Source organism: Sus scrofa, chromosome 1 (assembly GCF_054392235.1).
Source record: "Sus scrofa isolate SSC_HxYL_T2T_F1_AM1 chromosome 1, Sscrofa_HxYL_maternal_Yorkshire_Landrace_v2.0, whole genome shotgun sequence".
Lineage (NCBI taxonomy): Eukaryota > Metazoa > Chordata > Mammalia > Artiodactyla > Suidae > Sus > Sus scrofa.
In genome coordinates, this window is record NC_139383.1 from 32267777 (window position 1) to 32287246 (window position 19470).

The following is a 19470-nucleotide window of genomic DNA, read 5'->3' on the forward strand; positions in this document are numbered from 1 at the left end:
TTACAGAATTTTCATAAACTGTGTGTGAAAATAGTCTAAAAATAATCTGTTCTTTTAAGTATGTTAAATTGATTTGGGTGAGAGTTTTTCTTAGAAATACCTTATTAACAATTACTTTGAATCACTGTAGCATACCTAATTTTAAAAAATATATTTTCTCCCAAAGCTGTTTAACTAATTCCCTGTGTTAAATTCTCTCTGTTAAAATAACTGGCGTAATTCCTATTTTCTTGACTGGATCCTGACATAAATTATTTCTGTGTTTTTCCCCCACAATGTAAATTCAGGAGGACTAAGACATGAATAACAGAGGCAAAGGGTACAGAATTAAGAGCAGCTATGAAGCTGACTTTTAAAAATAAAAACTGCATACTTCATGACCTTGCTTCCCCTTAGAACAATTTGTTTACTCTGCCTTTCAATTTAATATTCAGATTTCATACAATTTTACATACATACTTTCAGGTTTTATAAAATCTAAAAATCTGTGTATCTAATTTTACATTGAAGATTAAGTATATGGTGTACATTACACGGTATGAATGTATCACAATGAATTTTTATTTTAAATTTACTCTACCCATACTATAGAAAATTAATTTAAAACAGATGTAAATTTGGACAAAATGTTTTCACAAAATCTCATTCATAAAGACAATCATACAATAGGTAATATATCTTAGCTTGTTATCTCTAGGACCTGTTGATACCAATCGCCCACTGTTACTACGGAGTTCAATAATCAACATTTTATGTGGCACATCAGTAATACAACAGTGTACCTAGACAAGAACCCAAAGTTGTACATTACATTTGGGTTTTTTTAATGGTTTTTATTTTTTCCTTTATAGCTGATTTACATTTAAAGCAAGGTTACTGAGCCTATAGGTACTAATTAAAAGAGCCATTAATAGTCACTATAAAATATGAAATAATAAAGAGGCATACTTTTTTTCATAAAAAATGTTGGTCTTCTATTTAAAGAAAGAGGCTGGTGGCTTAAAACAGTTCGAAAAACTCTGCCTCAAAATATCCTCTTAGGTAATAAAAATGATTAATGCAAAATCTGACTATGATAAAGTCTTTGTGTTTTAGAACTCCCTTTCAGTATTTTCATTATTTATAACCAGAGTTATCCAAGCATAATTCGAACACTACTGGGTTTAACATATCTATATCATTTGGCTTCCAAAATCACCAAAATGTGTTAAAATGAACACTCACTGTCCCAATGTTAGCCCCTGAAGCCATACAGAGTAACTTCTTTCCCTTCCACATTAAAGAATCCTCCAAATGGCTGAAGACAATTTACCATCCAAGCTAAGCACCTGGAGTCCTTCAGTCTTCCTCTTATGCTGTGGTTTCCAGGCTCCACGCCACCCTGGCCTTCCTCCTCAAGACACACTCCCCATTGTCAGAATTCTAAATAAGGTCTGACTGCTACAGATCTAGATAGAAAGTTTTAGATTAACACATCATCTGCTTGCCAGTTTATTAGCTATCATAAGCATCAATCAAAACTCGGGAAAAGCTGAGCTTCGCAGCTAACTTTAGCTGAATATTTTAAATGCTTAGAAAGTGTGAATTTTATTTTTGCTCTAACAGTCAGATGTAAGACATCAAATTGAAACCTGATGTAATTCACATGGCAAATGCCAACACCAACGATCTAACCACAAAGGGTGGGGAGGGGCCGCTGAGACACGTAAAAAAAAGTGAATCAGTCTTTACCATGGGATTCTTACCAACTGGGTGACTTCTCTCTCTGGAGAATATGAAATCTTCTCTCTATGTACGCTAAACATCCTGTTTTCATGTCACTTTCTTCCTATAAAGATAATTTTTCTGTATACATATCTGAGGTTTACAAATGTTCTTGACTAAATTTGTAAGTCTAGGGGGCAGTGTGTAGAAACAAAATTATAAGCCTCAAATAAGCCTCTGCCTCAACCGTTAGTAAAATTAACATTATTTATGTCCTAGCTAGCATAACTTTAAATTAAAACTATAATTATTCTTTATATTTTCATCATATAATTCAGTTTTTGCCTCTGACTATTTGCTAAGGGCAAAGAACATTACTATACAATGCAAAGGCTGGTTTTAATAGTTCCAAGATCTATTAATTTGTACCTCTGACATTATAAATGCTTGTTTAAAGGAAATTTTATCTGCTAAACTGTTTGTTGTAGAAACTGTTTGCCCATGTCAAGCTGTAACCGCTGTGTGACAGGAGCTTCTGTAATAGGGAATTACTCACTTTCACTATTTGGCTGACTTAGCTCTGTAACTTCCCCGGTATGGAAGGGGTGGGGTTTGCTTGTTGGACTGAGAACATCAAGATCCCTCCTACTGGCTTTTTCCTTTCAGGGCATGAAAAGTGTTGGGATCCAATATATCTCCTTCAAAAATGTGTATGGGAAAAGAATCTGAAAACGAATGAATGTGTGTATATGTAGAACTGTATCACTTTGTTGTACAGCAGAAATTATCACAACTATACTTCAATAACACTTTAAACATGGAAAAAAGAAAGAAACCCTTCAACCATACAGATCATGTATCTTCACTGTATCTTCCTAACCCTTGGCTCCGAACTTTCCAAATGTGATGTGCTCCACGATGTTTCCTAGTTGAAGTGAACTGAATTAGTCTTTATAACAGCTCTCACTTAAGGCTAAATTTTATGGCCACTAAAGTGGAACATGAAAGGTCCGAAGAAATCAAAGACTTTTTACCTCTTCACTAGGTTTAAAAGATTTGTTCCAGAATGGGGCTGCTCTTACATACACGGAGTGTCCTCTAGAATATAACGGAAGCCTTTTGGTTGAAGGCGACAAAAACTTAACCCAAGCAAGTTAAACAAGGACGATTTATTGCTTCAATATAACAGAGAGGGTCCTACTTCGGCTGAGCTCAGAGGCTCCAACAATATCCTCAGGATCATCTCCTCTTTCCTTCTCTGGCCCCCTCCTTCTGCGCCATGTTCCTTCTCAGGAAGACTCCCCTTCACTCCCTGCCAGCCATCAATCTGAAGCTTACAGCTTTCCATTCACAACCCAAAAGGAAGACAGACCCTCTTATCAAATCTTTATAGAAAGACTGGTTAACTCCACTTGGACCATGTATCCCTCTCAGGGCAGGAAAGCAAGACCTCGTGATGGACAGAAACCCAAGGAGAGGGAGAGGGAGGCCCCCAGAGGGACGGAAGCTACACAGAAAAATGCTGGACGTCCACTCCACGATCCAAAGTCGGAAATCCCAAGTCCCTCTTTTCCCCTCCTGGACATGATGAAAATAAAACCATAGTCTGCCAAGCTGATTTCTTAGATGTAACATTTGTACAGTACACTCTCATTTGTTACAGAGAAATCCTATTTACTGGGTCAAGAGAATTATTCCAACCACAGTGTCAGGCATTTTATAGACATTAGCTTATTTCATTCTCACAATAAATAGATATTTAAGATGAGGGTACGGAGGCTTAGAGAAGTTACTTAGAATACTAAGTGGTACAGCCAAGGATGCAAGCTGAGTCCACCTGCCTCCAAAGTCCCCTGCTTTCAGCACTGAGAGTTTGGGCCTTTTTTGAAATTTTTTTTTTTTTTTTTTTGTCTTTTGTCTTTTTGTTGTTGTTGTTGTTGCTATTTCTTGGGCCGCTCCCGCGGCATATGGAGGTTCCCAGGCTAGGGGTTGAATCGGAGCTGTAGCCACCAGCCTACACCAGAGCCACGGCAATGCGGGATCCGAGCCGCATCTGCAACCTACACCACAGCTCACGGCAACGCCGGATCGTTAACCCATTGAGCAAGGGCAGGGATCGAACCCGCAACCTCATGGTTCCTAGTCGGATTCGTTAACCACTGCGCCACGATGGGAACTCCTTTTTTTTTTTTTTTTTTTGGTTTTTTGGGTTTTTTTTTTTTTTTTTTTTTTTGCCATTCCCTGTGGCCACACCCAGGGCATAAGGAGGGTCCCAGGCTCGGGGTCGAATGGGAGCTGTAGCCACCGACCTACGCCAGAGCCCCAGCTCTGCCAGATCCCAGCCGAGTCTGGGACCTACAACACAGCTCGCGGCAATGCCGGGTCCTTAAGCTGCTGAGCGAGGCAAGGGATCGAACCCGCAACCTCATGCTTCCAAGGCGGAGTCCTTAACCACTGAGCCATGACGGGAACTCCCTTTTTTTTTTTTTTTTTTTTTTTTTTGGTCTTTTTAGGACTGCACCTGAAGCATATGGAGGTTCCCAGGCTAGGAGTCAAATCGGAGCTTCTGGCCTACACCACAGCCACAGCAACACCAGATCCAAGTCGTGTCTGTGACTTACACTACCACTCACAGCAACATCGGATCCTTAACCCATTGAGCGAGGCCAGGGATCGAACCCGAATCCTCTTGGATACTAGTCGGGTTTGTGAACCACTAAACCACGATGGGAACTCCCTGAATTTCTTTACCATGGACATTAGAAGCTGGTGGATGAAAGCTCAAAGACCTGTATATTAGGCAGGGCGAATTTAGTTAAACAGAAGGCAACTATCTGTAAGAAGTGATTTATCAGATACCCTGAGTTTACTAGTTGCCTGGAATTACTCCCTTAAAGACTATTTGGGGCTAAGCCAATACCTCAGCTTACTTCGTTATCTTACAACAAATACTTCCCAAGATCACTTGGGATAATTCAGTCTTGTTAAATGTGAATATCCAGGAAAGGAGAACACAGGAAGCTTTCTTTTATTAGCCGAAACCTTTATATACACGAGACTCCCCACTCCTTCTTTTACATGGCCCCCAAGAAAGAACACATAGGGACAGGTCACATCACATTGCTTGACAGGGCATCTGGGTAGAGCTCTCAGCAGCCCGAGAGCACTAGGGGCTGGGAAACTACAACCTTTGTGCTCCTAGTGAAAATTACTCAGCATTTGATCACAAAATCAGCAACAGAAGGAAATTCAGTCACTCTATAGCCTATGGAGTAACAAAGGGAATCAGGGAGGTAAGACAGGAATAGCCACTATTAGCACTTGCTCTACTGTTCCTATCCTTAATTTCAGAAACATAAACATCTTCGGTGTACATGATTTCACAAAGAAAAAAATCTAATCTTCGTGACCATAGTTAAATATTTTCTGTTGCACATTACTGCTGCCACCATGTTATTACTCACAGAAATCTTATCCAAAATGTAGTCTCAGGTTACACAGGGCACCACTGGCTTTGCTGCTCCAGAAATGAGCTGCCTGGGGTCCCAGCCTCGTTCCAGCTCTTGGAGGACTAACAGCCTTGGAGGACGACAACTGAGAAGTCCCTCAAGCTATCAGCTTTCAGCCACTTCCTCTCTTAAAGCAGACAGATGGGAAGCATTTATTTTATACGAGTGTCATTTCATAAGCAGTTTTCCAATGATCTTGGCATAGTACATGGTACACCGTAAGCATTCAATAAACTAAAAGGAAGAGAACAAGGATGAAGGGTTGGGGGAGACTAGGAAGAAGAAAGAACCACCTCATATCTATAATATTTATTTCCTAGACTCTTAGCTCTAAGGGACCCATGGGGAAACAAGTGAAGAAATTTTTAAGATCATGGTAGTTCAACCCCCCCACTTCTTAAATATGAAGAAATGAGGCTCAGCGATGTTAGCAACTTGCCCAGAATCAGACGAGATGCTGGTAGCAGAGCTGGGTTCACCATCCAGGTCTCCTTTCTCCCGGTCCTGTACCCTTTCTACAGTAAAAACTAAATGCCAAGGGGTAGGCCACATAGCAACAGACCTGAGTCATGCTGTATCCCCTGGAGAAACACATTTCTGCAGACAAGGAAGGAAATGAATGTTGCTGTCACTGATGGGAGTACATTTCCCGGGGCCCCTGTTGTCATGTCTCAGTGAGGACCTGTTAGGGCCTGATGCTATGAAGACAGGAATATGACTTGCGTCCTGTAGGTGGGGTGCTTGAAATCTATGAGATGAGACTGAGCACACATATGAAAGTTAACCTTGAGATCTGTGTATCTAAGGGCAAATGAGAAGAGCATAGACTAAGGCTGTAGGATTTTAGGAGAACTGGAACCTCTGAACACAGACTTCCCTGGGTATAACTGAATAACAAGCACCACAGGAATTAAGGTTCAAAAATCTAAGCATTCACCAGACATGAAATTAACACAGTTTACCTCCATTCATACACTGATGTTATACCATCAAATTCCAAATCATTAGAAATAAACTATCTTGAGATATGACTCATATTTATAAAATTAATGGTCTATGCAACTCATCCCACACAAAAAGACTATTCTGAAACACATTTCATATATAGAAGTAAAATGTGTATTGTTTAAACACATACTTACAAAATTAAAATATGTGTCTTGTTAAAATAGAATACTAATACTTTTATTTTCAGGGTCAGGGAAAATCAAGGCTAGAGAGTAACTGAATTGTCACTGTATCCATCCATGAGCTGTTCCATTCGGCCCCAACACATCCCTGCAAATGGCTCTCATTGTATGTTTGAAGACCTCCAGTGGCAGGAAACTACCACAGGAGGAAGTATGGCTCATCTCTAGACATTCCCCTATTTCATCTACATAAAATAAATGTACTCCAAAATGGGAAAATCTGCAATAAGAAACGAGCAAGTAAAAAAAAAAAAGAAAAGAAAAAAGAAAAAGGGAGAAAGTAAAATGCTTTCTAAATTAGTCCTAGGGATGTCGGGGTGTCTCTTTGGTTATTATGTTTTCTTTTCAGGTTTATTTGGTGAAACTGATAAAACTGCAAGGGCCAGTAAACCTGGGCAACAGCACTTGTGTTCATGGATAGTCTTTTCAGGAAGCTCACTGTGAGAATTAGGTAATTCAAAGACCAAGAGTGCTATGGAAGAAGTCAGCAAAAACTACACTGGACACCATCTACATTTGGTTATCCTACAGTATCCACAGGGATGTGTAATGTAAGTATGTTCCTGTGGAGCAAAAGAAAGCACTTAATCTTCCAAGAAATACACATTTATTGTCCATATAACCTACTGAGTGTGGCCCAAAAGCATACAGTTTGAGAAAATGTTTAACTGCTGGGATTTAAACAAAAAGGGTCCAGCTGCTTTGTGCTGCATTCAATGAAAAATAAACCATGTTGAGTTCTATGGTATTTGACTATCCATCCCATTATCAAGCTTTCTGGTTATGCAGAGTTAACTTTCCACACAAACACAGGCTCTTGCACAACAAGTTGACTGAAAAAAACTCATTTTGTTTGCTATTAATAGATTAGAATAGTAGCACTGATAAATCAATGAAATGAGAACACTTTCCATCTACCACCACCACCGAGGGCAAAAGGCAGGATGAAACAGCAGCAGGAGGGGAAAGGATGTCTTGATTCTTACCACTTGGCCAGCAGGGTACATCCTTTCTGTATTTCTGCAGGGCTACAGAAGATGGGCTTTCCAACTCGCCTGTGTTTTGAAAACGATATCCACAAATTTAAACTTTCACCAAAAACTCCATTAACTCTGCATTTGAGCTGCTCTAAAGGTACAGTCTAGGGTCATGGCCCTTTATAGCAGAAGCAGAAGGGTAGAAGAACAAGCATTTTCTGGCTCTGCTCCTGGTAGGTCCTCTCTGAGCATGTGGCTCAGAGCAGACTAACCAGGCTCCTAGGTGGGGTCACAAAGATGAGGAAGACCAAGGAGGTTACTGTCCAACCCAGGAATAAGATCAGATCCTCCCAATCGTGGATTCTTTTACATGCTGTCAACACAACTGATGAACTGGATATTTACAGTGAGTGCTAATTTGCATGTGCCTTGAGGCATGCTTACTAATGACTTCTCTGCCTTTTTCCCTCAAGTCCCCTTTGTAAGCACTGGCAGACAAGTACTACCAGCAACACAGCAGGGCTTGGCAGAGAACCTTCTCTTTAGACGATCCTGTAGCAGAGAAAGTAAACACGGCACCAGAAAACAGCTGATGGGATGTGGAGCAGATCAGGAGGGGAAACACAGTGAAGCAATGGCAAAAATCAAAGACAGAAGAAAGAATAATGGGGCGAGGATGGGGAACACCAGAGGGTAGCGAGAGGAAAGCGGACACAGGTGCTTTGCTGGACTAGAACGTCATTTCAGGCAGGGTCTTATCTTCATTGCTTTTTAAAATGTTGCAGCTTGAGAAAAGAAACCCTCCAAAATGCTTCCTGTCGATCAAGACTGACAAGCACTGTACGTAAAACAGAAGACTTTGCTCTCTGGTGATTCCAGATAAGAAAGACGGAAAAGAGTGTTTTCCTCGCTGAGGTGAAACTTGACTTCTTCAGGTGGAGCTGAGATGTCTGCTGACAGATAGGGTTTGAAGAGAAAAGGCTGCTTACAGACAGGAGAAGAAGAGAAGTGGAACAGAAGGAAAGCAGGTACTCCAAGAAAACCTGGAGCAGTGGAACAGGAAGTGGAGAAAGATGAGGAGAGAATTCACATCCCCTGGATCTGCCCAGACGGAGGATGTTCCGATAGAAAGCTCCATCTACCTCAAGGGATCAACCCATCCACCCCAATCCTCAAGAACTACAAATGAATCATTCCGACAAATATCTGAAAAGTTTCATGCTGCCAGATGAATAACAATGCTCATTGTCAGAAAACAATTCGGTTGTAAAGTCATCTCAGGATCGAAGATCGGGACTGTCATGTACCATTTTCACAAGTAAAATTTAGAGCACAGCCATGGGCTCTTCTTAATAAGCAAATGCTCCAAAGTCTCCCAACATTTATTCCAAAGCACTCCCAGAAGATTTCTTGTCAAAACCGGTTTGCTTCCCCAAGGGACTAGGTATAGGATATGTATTAATTATTTTTAAATCTGTCCCTGGCTAGTTTCCTGAGGAACAAGCAGCAGGAAATACAAGCCAGATGTGGATCTCTGAGTATCTGAACCAGATAGCATGAGATTCTGTTGACCTATTTAAATTTATTTAAATAAAGCACTGACGTGACAGAAATGTGGCTGCAAATTTTGGTACGTATGTCTGCAAACATTTTATCGAAAAAGAAGTAAAAATTCAGTATCTGGAGGCAACTAGCGTAAGGCAAATTCTGTTCAGCCTACTACATAAAATGCCAGCACTGTTTTTAACAAAGTTGAAATGTAAGTGAATGCACATAAGCCAGTGAGGAAGAAATTTCAATGTCAGTGTTATCACTTTAAGTTCTGTTTTCTGGGCTATAAGCAGGTATGCAACCTGCCTGACACTAGTTTGAAAATATTCAGTGTGGTTTTTGCAGAAATCAAAGTGGCATCACTTGTTTGGAGGGGTTTTACAGTCACACCGGAATCCCCTCCACAGAGAACAAAGCAGAGGACACAAGAAAATACCTGCAAATGTATACTATATGTCATTTTTGAGCCAGCTTGACTTCTCTATATGTAATCATTGAGCAGGACTCTGAAAACATCCCAATTTCAGAGAAGAAAAATAGTCTGGCTTGTGTAATATACCAAATTGTATTCAGTGATACAAAGAAACTCAAAACTAAATTCTGACTCTAGAGAGCGTGATAAAAATGAGCTGTAAGACTACCAACAGGAGGAAATGAAAAACGACTTTTCCGTATTTTCTATCTCGAACAAAACCTCATTCATTGAGTTATTGTACTTTGACAGTTAATTATTAACTACACACCTACCAGCCCTTTTAAGAAATGCACAGGAAAAATCACAGCTCCTTATTCCACAGTCTTTCCCGCAAGAAAAAAACCAAAACTACCCCCAGAAGACAGCCACACAAAATAGCCAAGGACTTAGGATTCGGCACAGTACAAACCACACTTACTGATTTTTTCCTCCTCTCTTGAGAAAGGAAAGCAGCAGAGCTGGCCCATGGTACCGGTGTTCTCCCTCCTTCCAGGTGTTCTCCCGGGGCTCCCCAAAGAGCGACTGCAGTTTACCCCACGGTCTGCGAGCACACCCTGCCTCTTCCCCGCCGCGGAGCCGGAGCTGCACGCGGAGCACGAAGAGCCGATGCACAGGATGCGCGGCGACCGACGGCAGAGACAGAGGCGGAGGAGGGGGGGACCGGCTGCAGCGAGCAAAAAGGCTCCACCTCCCCGGGCTCCAGCCCAACGCCACCGCTCCTACCGCTCCGGGACTGGCTTTCGGGGAAACAAGTGGCCATATGCTCGCCGAATTCTCACAAAACTGGGAGCTCTGACCCCGGGAGGAAAGCCACGTGCGCGATGCGGATACGTGGATGTGTCTTTAAGAAAGGTAATCGAGAAGAAACCACAAGGAGTCCTTTCTCCTGCAGACAAATACGGTAATTACACAGGGAAATCCAAAGGGGAAAAAAAAATGCCTCATATTTTCTGTCTGCTATTTAAAGAGGAAGAGCTTTCTTTTATCCCCAGGAGATTTTTGTTTCTTTGTTTTGGGAATTGGGAACCTGACTTTGCACAACATGGAAAACACAACTTGAATGAAGTACCAGGAACTACTTAAAAAACTGCAAGAACTGTAGAAATGACCAGGGTGGGGGTTGGGGAGGGTTAAAAGAGAACATCAATTGTCTGCACTTTACAGCACATCTTTTAAAGTTAAATACCTGCTTTCTGAAACACTGCTTTGCTGCTCTCTTCAAGCATTAAATCAATACTATGAATTTTCAAATCAGAGCATCAAGTATTATCAGCAGCCCAGAAAATGCCCCAAATCTAGAAGCACCACTGAGAAGATCGGCGATGATGGCCTCTTTCTGAAAGAAACCACAAGTGGTTTAGCGAATTCAGGAACAGTAAAACAAGTGATTTCAAGATATGATATGTTTTGAACATCAGGACATGAGATCAGATTTCATATAATTGTTCCAGAGCTGTTATCCTGTGTGGGGAAGAGCCTTGTTTTATGACACTATGGGAAGAAAAGACTGCTCACAGTGCCAGGAATACCATCTAAACACCATCTAAATTCTTACTTTATTCATTGACTTCCCAGCTGGGCACTCACACCCATTTGCCAGGCGTTGGAAGGAGAGGGCATTGGATGAGAATGAAACTTAGCAGGATTTTGGATGCAGGGTGTCTACTTCCTACTCCTCTGAACAAAAAGGAGTGTGCTGTCTGAAGAATAAATATTGTCAATTTTTTAAATCCTAAGTATTACTTTTTCTGTTGAAGAAATATTTGCAGTGAACACCTTTTTTTGGGGGGGGGGGGGGCCTGCACCCATGGCCTGTGGAAGTTCCCAGGGAACCCAAGACACAGCAGCAACTAGAGCTGCAGCAGTGACATCGCTGGCCCCTTAACCCACTGTACCACAAGAGAACTCCTGAAACTCTTCACTGAGGAAAGTGAGTAACTCCTGGCCTTCCCCAGTCCTGACACTGTGCAGTGATACAATCTTTCGAAATAAAAAGCCAGTGGTTTCAATCCCAGATCTGTCAGGGTACTACCAGGAATTACCAGTTCTGAAATTTTGGCTTCTTTGTCAGAGTTTTGATATCTTCATCTGTAAATCAGGTAAATTCATTATAAAGTTTAAATCTGTAGTTGCAGAGTAGGTAGTGTTTGGGAGGAGGGAAAGGAGATGAGACTGAGTACTGTATCTATACATGCCTCAGTCTTTCCAGCACCAACTAGCAATCTCACCTCCTCCTCTTCCAATTTTGGGCCCTGCTAGCCCCCATCTTGACTTATTGCTTATACTTGTTACCTCCAAGCAAAAACCCCACCCCGCCCCCTGCTCCAATGCAGCAGTCAAGAGATAACATTCTGTGTGATGAACCCTACCAACTTCACTTTATTACACAGTCCCAGTTAGCGCTACTAATGAAAACATACAATTAAGAATAAAATACAGGGAGTTCCCGTCGTGGCGCAGTGGTTAACGAATCCGACTAGGAACCATGAGGTTGTGGGTTCGGTCCCTGCCCTTGCTCAGTGGGTTAACGATCCGGCGTTGCCGTGAGCTGTGGTGTAGGTTGCAGACGCGGCTCGGATCCCACGTTGCTGTGGCTCTGGCGTAGGCTGGTGGCTACAGCTCCGATTCAACCCCTAGCCTGGGAACCTCCATATGCCGCGGGAGCGGCCCAAGAAATAGCAACAACAACAACAACAAAAGACAAAAGACAAAAAAAAAAAAAAAAAAAGAAAAGAATAAAATACAGGAGGGGGATGCGCTGCGGTTGTGGGATGGAAATCCTAGAAAACTGGATTGTGATGATCATTGGACAACTATAAATGGAATAAATTTTTTTTAAAAAGGAATAAAATACAGGCGTTCCCATCGTGGTGCAGCGATAACAAATCCGACTAGGAACCATGAGGTTTCCAGTTCAATCCCTGGCCTCCCTCAGTGGGTTAAAGATTGGCGTTGCCCTGAGCTATGGTGTGGGTCACAGGTGCAGCTCGGATCTGGCGTTGCTGTGGTTGTGGTGTAGGCCAGCAGCTGTAGCTCCAATTGGACTCCTAGCCTGGGAACCTCCATATGCCACTGCTGCGACCCTAAAAAGCAAGAAAATAAAAATAAAAATAAAATAAAATAAAATAAAATAAAAGACATAAAATGTGTCATTAGCTAAGTAACAGTGTGTATCTCAGGAGATCCTGCAGTCCAAGGGAGGAGGCTATAAATGTCAGAGACTTTTTTTTTTTCATAAGCATTAAAATTGAATTAACCATAATAAAAGATTAGAAAACAACTGAGAAATTCAAGAAAGGAATTTTTAAGTTGGCTTTTAATTGTGCAAATAATTTGCACATCATTTAACCTCAAAGAGGGGATGGAGTCTGAGTTCAAGGTCACTAAGGTTTTACTCAGTTTTGAAAGGCTGTAATTTCACACTGTAGGTTTATGGCTACTCCTAGCCCAGGATTTCCAAGAATGGTCTTCATACTGCATAGTTGTGGTTTTTTTCAATAAAGATGATTCCTTCGACATACAATCAAATGTAATTTCACTTCCATAGATTTCATAAGAGTTTTTATATACATAATTTTTCAACTCAAAAAACTAAGAAATTCATGTGTCTAGATTTTTTCATTTAGAAAACAAAACTATATATACATATATATATATGTGGAATTCTACTGAATAGATGTTTTTTGCCCTGAACAGCCACAGTTCAGAAGGAGCTAGAAAGTAGCCATCTTTTACCCATTTGGGAATACAAGAGTATGTAATTAACTTGAATAGTTTAAGGTGTAAGCTCCTCTTCACCCTTCCCCATCTCACAAAAACAATCACGTAGTGGGTTAAAATTCCTAACAGATACTAACATTTAATGGACGCCTATTATATACAAGGCACTTGCTAAGTGCTTTACATTTACTCATTTCTTTAACGCCTACCACAGCTCTGTGAGGTGGGTACTATTATTATGCCCACTGCACAGGTAAAAAAACTTAAGTTCAGAAAAGTAACTTGGCCAAAATCTCTCAGAGAGTGTGTGACAATAACAAGATGTGAACTCAATTTGTCTGTTTGCAAAAACCCCAAGCATCTCATTGCAGAGTTCTATATTATTAAACACAATTTGTGTGTGGTATTAGGTAGATACTTCATGAAACTGCTTATGACAATATCAGAATAATGTGCAGAAAAATAGTTATTTAACCAAGCTCTATGGTAATACATTTTAAATGCCTTGGTTTCTCATATTTTGTCATCAGACCCTTTTATTAATAGTGCTAGGGTGGAGTTCCCATTGTGGATCAGAAGGTTAAGAACCCGACTAGTATCCATGAGGATGAGGGTTCAATCCCTGGCCTTGCTCAGTGGGTTAAGGATCTGGTGTCACCATGAGCTGTGATGTAGGTCGCAGATGTGACTTGGATCCTGAGTTGCTGTGGCTGTGGTGCGGGCCAGCAGCTGCAGCTCTGATTCAACCCCTAGCCTGGGAACTTCCATATGCCACTGATGCAGCCCTAAACAGCAAAAAACAAAAACAAAAACAAAAGAGCACAGAGGCACCAGAATGGCCTGCGAAGCACTCTTCTTTCAGGAAAAAGAACAACTCACACCATTCATAAGGAATCATCCAAAATATTCGTGGGGTTCTATGAGGGGGTTAACAAGTTCCTTTCAGTAATATAAAGAGCACTACCTAGCTAAAAAACTAGAATACGAAGTAACCTCGATGAGAAGAAATAACTGATATGATATGATGTTCATAAATTTCAATTTTCATATTTTCCTTTTTCACAGGCCTGGCTATGAACAAATCGTGGTTAGAACAGTTGCCTATATCTCTCTGCGATAGCTGTTTGAATTTTTATTATAATGGTTCAAATGGAAGAAATAAAACTAACAAGTATAAGGCCGTAGCAGCTGCGTCATCTCCATGTACTTTGAAATATCAGCCCTGATTGTTGTCTCCAATGGGAAAGTATAATTCTTAACTATGACAGAAGACTCTCTTCTCTGCGTCATTGTTTGGCTTTTTTCTCTATCTATAACTGAAAACATGTACATCTGGATTTCTGAGCAACCTTGCTGTAAAAATCTGACTCAAGATAAAGAATAAAATCTCACTGTACAATTCTGACTCTATTAAACTGTACAGATGATCAATTCTTCTGAGACCTCCAATTCATTAAGAAAGGATCTAAGTTTGACAACTCATCAAAATAGATGAGGAAGAAAAGAAAAATAAAATAAATGTCCCTTCATTCAAAAGAGTGGAGAGAAAGAGGGCATTAAATCATGAGTGTAAAAACCGGGGGAAAAAATGCTTTATCCCTCCAAATTCTGGAACCATGTCTTTAAGCACAAAAGACACACTTCAGGAAGATTTCCTAATAAAGTGGTGGAACCCTTACGGAAAATGTTACACCAAGAAATGTCACAGTTTCCGTGAAAAGGCACGTAAGTTCAAGAAGTACTTGACAATTTATGGAAAGACAATTTACAAAAAAAATTGGAATGTTTTAGAATATATCCCAATTTTTCATGTGGACATCTGGGTACTAAAAAGCAAACTATTAGTGTGGGCTTGAAGAAGGGTGGATGGACTTAATATTGTATTCTGTTTCTCTATGTTCTTATAAATCCAAATTTCTATTCTCAATAATGAACCTACGATAAGCATATAACAATAAGCACATATCAATTACACAGATGCTCTTCCACTGTTTAGTCATGCTACATCTTTTATAGCCATTTTGTAACCAAAGGACAAGGTTCTGAAACTTCATTATTAAATATTGATATTTGAAAGCTGTTCTTATGAGTATCTGTCTGCAAGGGAAAGAAACTGAAAAAATTATAACTAAAAAACTTCAGGATTATCTGTAAATCTCACCAGTAAAGTCTTTTTTAATTACCAGGTAAAAGAATCTTGATCTAACTGAAATTTGGGAGCCAAGAATTATTTTTTAATATTATTCCTACTTGAGTCATGTTTTCTTTTCTTTTCTTTTTTTCTTTTTTGGCCACCCCGAGGCACATGGAGTTCCAGGGCCAGGGATCAGACCCAAGCAGCAGTTGCAACCTACGCCGCAGCTGCAGCAACATCAGATCCTTTAACCCACTGTGCCAGGCCAGGGATCGAACCTATGTCCTGGTGCTACAGAGAGGCCACCAATCCTGTTGTGCCACAGCAAGAACTCCCAGTCATATTTCCAACAACGACTTTTCAACTTCTCTCTACAGTGCTTTAAGCTGTTTTTCTCAGAAACTGAAAGTTATAGGTATTTGTATTTGAAACTGCCGTATGTTACACAGTTTCAGTATGTCATTGGAAAGAGAAGGTGTTTATTCCTATATATGAAATATCAGGAGAAAAACATACCATATACAGCATATGTGCATTTAGGAAAAGAGAGTAAACAAGCAGACAACCAGAGCTACAAAAGAAGTCCTTCCTTACCTACCAATCCATAATAGTCCTTCCTAAATCTCTCCTGATGCATGCCTGCTTAGTGCCAATTTCCAAAGGCCTCCTCCATGCTTATTATTCAGACAGTTATTTTCTATGTATGTGGCCCAACCTTAAACAATATATGTTGACGTCTTTTCCTTAATGGTGAGACATAATTTAATGTGGCGAATCTATTTCCCTGCTCAGAGAACACACATCAGTAGCCAGTCCTGTTCTCAAGGTAGAGGACTGGGAGAAGGGCTGTAAAGTTACAATGTATATATGGACACCTTGCATGTGTATCATTCCATTTTATCAACCCAATTTGATTCCAGGCACTTTGGTAAACACTGAGTATGTGCTAATATGATAATCACATCAGCTCTGGGGGTGAAGTGAACTCTTGAGTCGAGGGGTGTTGTCAGAGGAGGTGAGAGAGAAAGTCTGGGCCAAAGGAGGCTGGGAGGCCCCCATTTGTAGGCATGCGTGGGAGGGAACAGGAAGAAGCTCAGCTTCACATTGTGATAAATCCCAGTTTTATGAAGGCAATGCAGGACCAGGAGGACAAAGGCCAGGAACAGTCATCTATTCTAGATAGATACTGCTCAGGCCCGCTGTTTACAGTGTCTGTCCTTCCTTGCGGGCATTTACAATGAAATCACAAAAACTGACATAAGTTACTTATAGACAAGTTAAATGTTTGCATGCTAAAACCTATTAAAAAAAAAAAAAAAAGGAAAAGCAAAGAAAGAGCACACTGAATCTGCCGGCCAGTATTTGTATTACCTGACATTTCTTCTTCAAGTGTCTTTAATCCTTTAATGCCCTGAACCTTTGAGAGAAAAAGCGACATCCTTCACAGAAAGAAAAACTGTATTTTAAAAAGCCAATAGGATGCAATGAGATTTTATTTGTTGCAATGTAAACAACACAAAATTTGGTTCTACGGTTCCCAACTTATTGAGGGTTTTACACAAGTCCTAATTCTTTACATAGAATATGGTCAATCTATATTTAACTCTGAAAGTGATTCACTGTTTAAGACAAGACAACAGTCACATGTCCTGCTACTTAAAGTATGTGAAGACTTTAAATCATTGTTAAAGTTTTTTTGTCCTCTAATAACACATAAAGGGATACAGAAGACTGAAACGGAAGCCCCAAGATAATGAAAAAAAAAATTCTCTTGTCCTAGATGAAATGCAGTTAAATTAAGATTGATTTTGGCAGGTCTCAGGATCTGTCATGATCCACCATGACCGAGGCTGACATTCATCTGATACACCATGTCAGTATTCATTTTGTTTATGGTTTCATCTAGCAAGTCTTGTTAACTATCAAAACTGGGTTTAAATATCCATAAAACCAAAACACTGGTTCTATTTTCTGTTAATACATTTCATAATTCACATCTAAAATGTGTATCTGTTAGGATGCATTCAGCTGCAAGTAACAGAAGACTCCTGGCTCAAAATGGTTAAAGAAAATCTTAAATGTCATTACCTCTCATCACTCTGGGTAGAGTTGCTCTAGGGTTGGTTAACTCACTGACTTAAGAAGATCATCAAGATTTACCTTCCCGTCTCCCATCCTCAGCACGTGGGCTTGAAGGCACCTAGTGTCCCTGTGGTTAAGATGGCTGCTAAGTCCAGGAATAACATGTACACTCAGCAATTTCCAGCTAAAAAAATGATGTACACCAATGAATTATGCATCATCAAGAAAACTGTTCTCTGAGGGACTAGGCAGACTTCTCCTCACTTCACAGAACTGGGTCACATGCCATGGTCTAAACCAATCACTGGCAAGAAGAATGGAACCAACCACTGGTAGGGCTAAAGTGAAGCCCTATGCCCTGAAACCCACCACCTCCCAGGGAAGGGAGGGCTCTGCCAACAGGGAATCAGGGCTGGAAAAGAATGGACTCAGAACAGCCAAACCACTAGAGTCCACTAGAATTTTCTATTTAACTTTTAATAAAAACACAGTATTTACCGTTTCATCAAAGTTAATAAAGTGATTGAAAGAGTCTATAAATAATTTTGTATAGCAAAAAAAGAAAAAAGCCCTAAAAAACAAATCATGGAAAAAGGGTGGCATGCTAATTTTTTTTAAAAACCTATCATATCTAGATTAATATATACCACACTTATAAAAATAAACTAAATTCCTGCTAAAAATGCATAGTTGGAGCAAAACTATGAACTGCTTTTCTTCTAAACTGTATTAAGCTAAGACTAACTTCTTATGTCAAAGTTTTTGCTTTGATCAGAGCTGTTCGCAATGATAATATATTTGGCAGCTATGATTCCCTGGTATGAAATATGAAATGTGATGATCAAATGTAATTTCCTTTATTTAGAGCCAGAATCAAGACAAAATATTCCTTCGAATACCCTAGTCAATAGATGATTAAATAGAGCCACAATTCATGAACTGACAAAATGTTGTCCTCTCTGTTGGCTGCACTTAGTGCTTTGGGTATTTCATATAAAAATAGTAAAGTCAGATAAAATAAAAATCCAAGAATTTTTATGGATTAATGCAAAAAGAGAAAGGGAAATAAGTATGCTCTGTGTTGGTTTAATCCTCGGTATCTTTTTTTTTTTTGGCTGCACCCACGGCATGCAGAAGTTCCTGGCCAGGGATCAAACCCACGCCACAGCAGTGACAACACCTGATCCTTAACCAATAGACCACCAGGGAACTTCTCTCTCTCTCTCTCTCTTCTCTTTCGGCCACCCCATGGCATATGGAGTTGCCAGGCCAGGGATCAGATCCAGCCACAGCTGCAACTTACGACACCAGATTCTTAATCCACTGTGCCCAGATGGGGATCAAACCTGCATCCCAGCTCTCTGGAGACTCTGCAGATCAGATCTGCACCTCTAGCGAAACTCCTTTTTTGTTGTTGTTGTTTTAACCAGAACAAGTTTTCCTGTTAAAGGAGCAAACTTGAATAGTAAAGGGGGCCACTGCTGGCCAGACTGCACAGACCAACAAGAAATCAACAGACATCATATTTGCTTAAATAATTTGCACAACCACAACCTTTTAGCTCCATCCTAGCCCCTTTGTTTAAGGTCTTCCTCCTTCCTCTACAACAGTTTTGTCAGGTAACTTGCTGCAAAACTAGTCTGAAGTCCCAGGATTCCCAGGTACCCCTCAGCTACTTCGTCCGCCTCCACAGCTTTAACTACCAACCTAATCCCACTGAGCCCCACATCCACTTCTCAGACCTCCCACCTAGACATGTACTTGACCGGGACACAGGTGCTTTAATATGTCCAAAACTGACCTCATGTTCTTGTCACCAAAATCTGTTTTCTTGCTTGTCTTTGCCACTGGTGGAGGGCACTACCATCCACCTAGTATCTAAACCCCCCATCTGGGAGCCATCCTCACCTTCTCCCCTGTCTTTCATAATCCACCCTGAACCTGAATGCCTCCTACCTACCTAGATCTGCCTACACGCCCCTCCATCTTCACCTCCACTCAAACGTGAAGTGCAGGAACTATCAGGACCTGAGGACTAGCACTGGAGCCTCCCTTTTTTGTCTTATTGATTGTTTCTTGTTCCCTATTAACCACCATGCTTTTACAGGACTTGTAGTGTGGCCTTTCT

General features: G+C 40.6%; 2 protein-coding genes across 10 annotated transcripts in view; one reads left to right on the forward strand and one right to left on the reverse strand.

Annotated features, from left to right (window-relative positions):
* AKAP7 (A-kinase anchoring protein 7) overlaps positions 1-19470 on the reverse strand; it is a 141025-nt gene that overhangs the window by 23259 nt on the left and 98296 nt on the right. Inside the window, exons 8-9 of one of the 6 annotated variants that reach the window (XR_002342906.2) lie at positions 10593-10742; positions 9825-10292 (exon numbers count right to left, since the gene is read on the reverse strand). The exons of the other annotated variants lie outside the window; for them this stretch is intronic. The gene's annotated coding sequence lies outside the window, so the exon portion shown is untranslated. Of the gene's footprint in view, positions 1-9824; positions 10293-10592; positions 10743-19470 lie in introns of those variants that run through there. 6 annotated transcript variants of the gene reach the window in all.
* Positions 9669-15202, forward strand: LOC106508847 (uncharacterized). Of its 4 annotated transcripts, none has more exons than XR_001305924.3 (2): positions 9669-11336; positions 14192-15202. XR_001305924.3 is itself a non-coding variant. In XM_084956190.1 (2 exons), the coding sequence occupies exons 1-2, from the start codon at positions 9872-9874 to the stop codon at positions 14350-14352; spliced, it is 597 nt and encodes a 198-aa protein (XP_084812316.1). In that variant the 3' UTR covers positions 14353-15202. The 4 variants fall into 4 exon arrangements, 2 of the variants coding, with proteins under 2 accessions (XP_084812316.1, XP_084812318.1); XR_014803422.1 differs by having other exon boundaries at positions 9872-11505; XM_084956190.1 differs by having other exon boundaries at positions 9872-10307.

What these genes read in the sequence shown, in the direction of transcription:
- LOC106508847 (XM_084956190.1), top strand. Translation starts at nt 9,872, where the DNA reads ATGGTACCGGTGTTCTCCCTCCTTCCAGGTGTTCTCCCGGGGCTCCCC. An exon ending in TTCTCCTGCAGACAAATACG is followed by an intron (nt 10,308 to 14,191) that starts GTAATTACACAG and finishes CCTTTTTCACAG; the next exon opens with GCCTGGCTATGAACAAATCG.